The 4394-nt window shown below is 49.7% G+C and overlaps 1 protein-coding gene across 1 annotated transcript; it reads right to left on the bottom strand.

The window, feature by feature from the left end:
• Nucleotides 1–2: 2 nt before the first annotated feature.
• On the bottom strand, nt 3–1670 carry LOC141372273 (endogenous retrovirus group K member 13-1 Env polyprotein-like). Its single transcript, XM_073890785.1, has one exon. It carries the CDS (start codon nt 1395–1397, stop codon nt 3–5), a length of 1395 nt encoding a protein of 464 aa, XP_073746886.1. The 5' UTR covers nt 1398–1670.
• Nucleotides 1671–4394: the final 2724 nt, after the last annotated feature.

The following is a 4394-nucleotide window of genomic DNA, read 5'->3' on the forward strand; positions in this document are numbered from 1 at the left end:
GATTAACCCCTTTGTTGCTCATGGCTCCCGACATATCCCCCTTTTATCTTTAAACGCAACATGTGTACATTTGCTTGGGTACTAGCCATGAAAGCAAACAGACAGTGACTCCAAGCACACCATAAGCAGAGTAATAAGATTACCCCTACAACCAGAGCACACATAATCCAGAAGGAATGTTGGAGGATATTAAAGGGGTTAAACCCCTGTAGCTTTTGTAGAAAGGATTGTGCCATGTCTCTGGGGGTGACTACATGCAGATGGGAGGAGGCTATATTGTTTATTTGTTCTTGCGATTGAAGCAGATCTAGGCTTACATTTGTCTCATGCCAGATACCTTGCAAGTGCCTCTGCACCGTTTCCCAGGAGACATTGTCAGCCTTTAAGGGGGTTACACAAATGGAACCATACCCGCCGTGGCATACAAAGGACAGACGAGTGTGTAACAGTGAATATTGGGTGCCCAGGTACTCGACGGCCTGTTCTAGACCATCTAGGCGAGCCAAAATTTTTCTATCTATATTTCCTTGTGTAGCGAGGGTCTGGGAGACATTATGGGCTAAGCTATTTACATGAGCGGCAGTATGTATGCCCTGGGACAGTGCCACCGTGGAGACAGTAGCTGATGCTATCAAAGACACCAAGGCAGTGATGCCAGCTATTAGGAGGCCTAGGAAACGTCGTCTCCGACTAAGTAGGCCTTCCAGTTCTTGTGCAAATTGGTAGCCATAATCTCTATACCAGGGCCCCCCCACCTCTACAGGCATCATTAGATAAGGGGGCTGCATGGCTAGGAAAACCTTCTTTGTTGGATTTGGGGCGCCGGGTAAAGGCAAACAGTTGGTGAGATAACACTCTTCACAAGTTATTTTGTAAAGGGTTCTATTGGCCCTAATCTCGGGCACCACAGATCCGTCCCCCACTACAAACAGAAACGGTGGGGAAAGACATGCCCGAATTTGAAAGGTCAATGGGCCCGTGGGGAAACCAGGGAAAAGAGATGAATTAGCTTTAACATCTCTCATGGCCGCAACAATTTTCCATAAGTCCGGGTGTCTCATCCTCCCCAGTGATAGCAGTCCCCCGGGAGCAGAATTATTGTGGTCGTATGGCCCATATTCTGAAGGCGGGGGGGAGCGGCGCAAAGGGAGACCCCCGTCTTTTGACCAGTCAATTATATAAGTGTCAGGTATGCCATGGGGAGTCACAATCTCTGGGTTGTGATGAACGCAGGTTTTCCAAGAGGGTCCATAGGTTTTCCACGTTAAGTCAGATTTGCAGAGGGGATAGTCAAGGTATGGGGTCTCAAGGGATCTGGAAGCGGGTCCGAAATGGCCAACAGGCAGGGGCCGTCGATGTTGAAGGACAACCTCGTTGATGTCCCAATTTTCCACCATTACATGAGGTGTCAAAGTGTCTCCTCTGGGTGGCTCAGTTCCAAACCAAGAGCGGATTCTTTGGGAGACTGGTGAAGTGACCACGCATCCATAATGGGGCGCCTCAGGGCCATCGATGGCCTGGAAACAAATGGGGGGGGCAGAAGCCAGGCTGGTCCAGTTAAAAGGCGCCACAGCATGAGTGAGGCCGGAAATCTCAGGCCCATCAAAAATGTCTGTGAAGTTAGTAAACACCCTGGGTGAGGGATCCTTCCAGGTGACTGCCCTCGCGGTAGGAGGGGCCCCAGTAAGAAGAGGCCTGGGCAGAGTCAAGGGTTAAAAGTGATAGCATGGCAAGGAAAAGGGCAACAGCCGTGACTGGCTGGCCCGACTCACGCACGGTGGCCTCAGCTCGAGCGGTCAGGGCTTTGATGTCTCCGCATATTATTTTCCTCTGATCTGAGGCGGGGCGTCTCCTCGTCCTCCCGGAGCGGATCTGGAGCCGCCTCATTCTGCAAACCATCACGGACAATGCGGACGTATCGGAGCGGGAGCCAGCGTGGCGTCTCCTCATCCTGGGGAAAGATACAAGCGCATCCTCGGCCCTGGCGTAGGACCGGGTCAGGTCCCCTCCACTCCGCGGTGGCGGGGTCACGCCACTTTGATAGAGGAGGGGAGCCTGCTCAGGCTGCCAAAAACGTTCGGCGGCAGTGCGGCCAACCGAGTCAACATTCAAAAAATTTAAAACAAAGAGTACTAATGAAAGGTGTAAGTGAGGTGAATATTTTATTTTCCCCTGTAGTATTTCCCCCTCTTTTAGTTTTTTGAGGTACATTTTTAGGGTGGAATGGGCTCTTTCGACAATGGGCACACTAGGTTGCAGAGTTATAGTGCCTTGCTGTAAGCTAACCATTATTTTAATTTCCCCAGTGTAATCTTCATCAATGACTCCTGGATATACTATTAAGCCTTTAAGGGTCCAACTAGACCTACTCAATAGTAAGCCCCATGTGTTTGGGGGGAGAAGTCCCCATATTCCTGTACTTATTGGTTGAGGGGGCATGCCAGCTTCTAAATAAACCGAACTATTTGGGGCCAGATCTAATCCTGCACTGGCTGGGGTGCCTCGGTGAAGGGATTCAATCCCAGGGAGGTCGGCCGTGTTGGCTCTGACCTCAGAGATGGGGGGGAGAGCATTGCCGCTATTGTTTGGTGGGGCTGCGGGAAGCCCCGTTGGGAGTTTCCCTGCTGCAGGGGGCGGCCAAAGAGGTCAGTTTTTGATCGACACTCATTGGCCCAGTGCCGTCCCCGCATACACCTGGGACACACAGAAGGTGGCTGTGGCTTATTAGGGGGGTTCCCCGAGGGAAAGTTGAAAGATGGGGCTTGTCTTGAGCCCTTAGGGCATTCATTACGAAAGTGTCCAAGTTCCCCGCATAGAAAGCAGGGCATGCGAGCTTTAGAATTCATTGGGGACTTTCCCTTTTGTTTTTTAAGAAGTTGTGTATGCAGCTGCTGCGGAGGAATTCCTCGAAGGGCCGCTGCTAAAGTCACCCCTTGTACATAACTGGGACCAATGTCTGCACACAGCCGCAAAAAAAATCCTCAAGGGTGCCCGTGGACTTCCAAGGCCTTATAGCCGCCTGACATGCTGAATTGGCATTCTCAAAGGCTAGCTGCTTCACTATAATAGTTCCTGCCTCCCCATCTACAACAATCCTACTTACAGCTTGCAAAAGCCGTGAAACAAAATCTTGATAGCGTTCATCGGGCCCCTGTCTTATTTTAGATAATTCCTCTGTCCTTGTGCCAGTGGTCGGTAACTTTTTCCATGCAGTCAAAATAGCCTCATTGATTTGAACATAGGCAATCTCAGGGAAATGTATTTGGTTACCCACTTCATAATAAGCTCCAGTACCAGCCAACATCTCATATGTGACAGGGATTTGGGTCCTTCTGTTATAGATAGCCAGATTGTTACACTTTTCTTCGAATTCGGCCTTCCACAACAAATAATCTCCCCCATTAAGGCAAACCCGGGCAACAACCTTCCAATCTCCCGGGCAAAGAGCTTCTCTGGTAAGGTTCTCTATCATGGATAGGGTAAAGGGAGCAGTGGCCCCGTACTGACTACAGGCAGCCTTTAAGTCTTTTAACATTTTAAAATTTAGGGCAGTATATGTCCGTTGGCCTCCCTGTAAGGTTACTGGGTAGGCATTAAATTCTCCCACGTCCTCTCCTGCTTGCTGCGCTGTTAGTAAAGTTCTCTGTAGAGGGCTAATGTTGGATACAGAGGACTTGGCAGCGCTCTGCTGATTGGTCATAATGGGAAAAGCCTGCAGCGTGCTAGTTTGAGTACACTTAGTCACAGAATTGATCCCCTGCCCAGAGGCTGTGACTGCAGGCAGGACCGATTTCAACGATGTGGGCATAGTCAGAATGGGGTCATCATCAAGATAAACATCATCATCGCCAAATTCATCCCCACCACTCTGAGCCTTAGGGGTTTTCCCCGCCAAGAGCATAGGCAGTGGTGGAGGAGGGAAAGGATCCTGGGTGGGTAAGTTGACATCATCGCCCAGAATCTCAAAAGAGGATACCCCAGTGGGAGTCAGGGGTACTTTAATAGGATCTTTTTTCTCATCTTCAACCCATGATTTTAAAGATATCAGCTCAATTTTTTGTTGTGGCTCCAGGATTTCACAAATATGAGACCAGAGGCCCATTGTATTAGGCGGCAAGGCACCGGAGCCCCGCAACTTTATTTGATTTTTCATCTCTTGGCCCACCCGTTTCCAATCCTCTGGGTTTGCTGTTCCTTCTAGTGGGAACCAAGGGCACAAATCTTTTATGTTCCTGAAAAATCCCTGCAGTGTGGAGGAAGACACCTTATGCCCTCTCTCTGCCAATAAAATCTGCAGGGTCCGCAGAAAATATGCATGACTAGCGGACTGACTTTGTCCCATAATTTCTTACTCCTGTCGTGCCGGTTAAACGACCGGTTCTCTTACCTGAATG

The sequence above is a fragment of the Callorhinus ursinus genome, unplaced genomic scaffold (genome assembly GCF_003265705.2).
Source record: "Callorhinus ursinus isolate GAN/ISIS: 27379988/994484 unplaced genomic scaffold, GSC_fseal_2.0 scaffold4205, whole genome shotgun sequence".
NCBI classification, from domain to species: domain Eukaryota; kingdom Metazoa; phylum Chordata; class Mammalia; order Carnivora; family Otariidae; genus Callorhinus; species Callorhinus ursinus.

Bases quoted from the DNA above. Each gene is read 5' to 3' on its own strand.
- LOC141372273 (XM_073890785.1), bottom strand. From the start codon at position 1,397: ATGGTGGAAAATTGGGACATCAACGAGGTTGTCCTTCAACATCGACGG.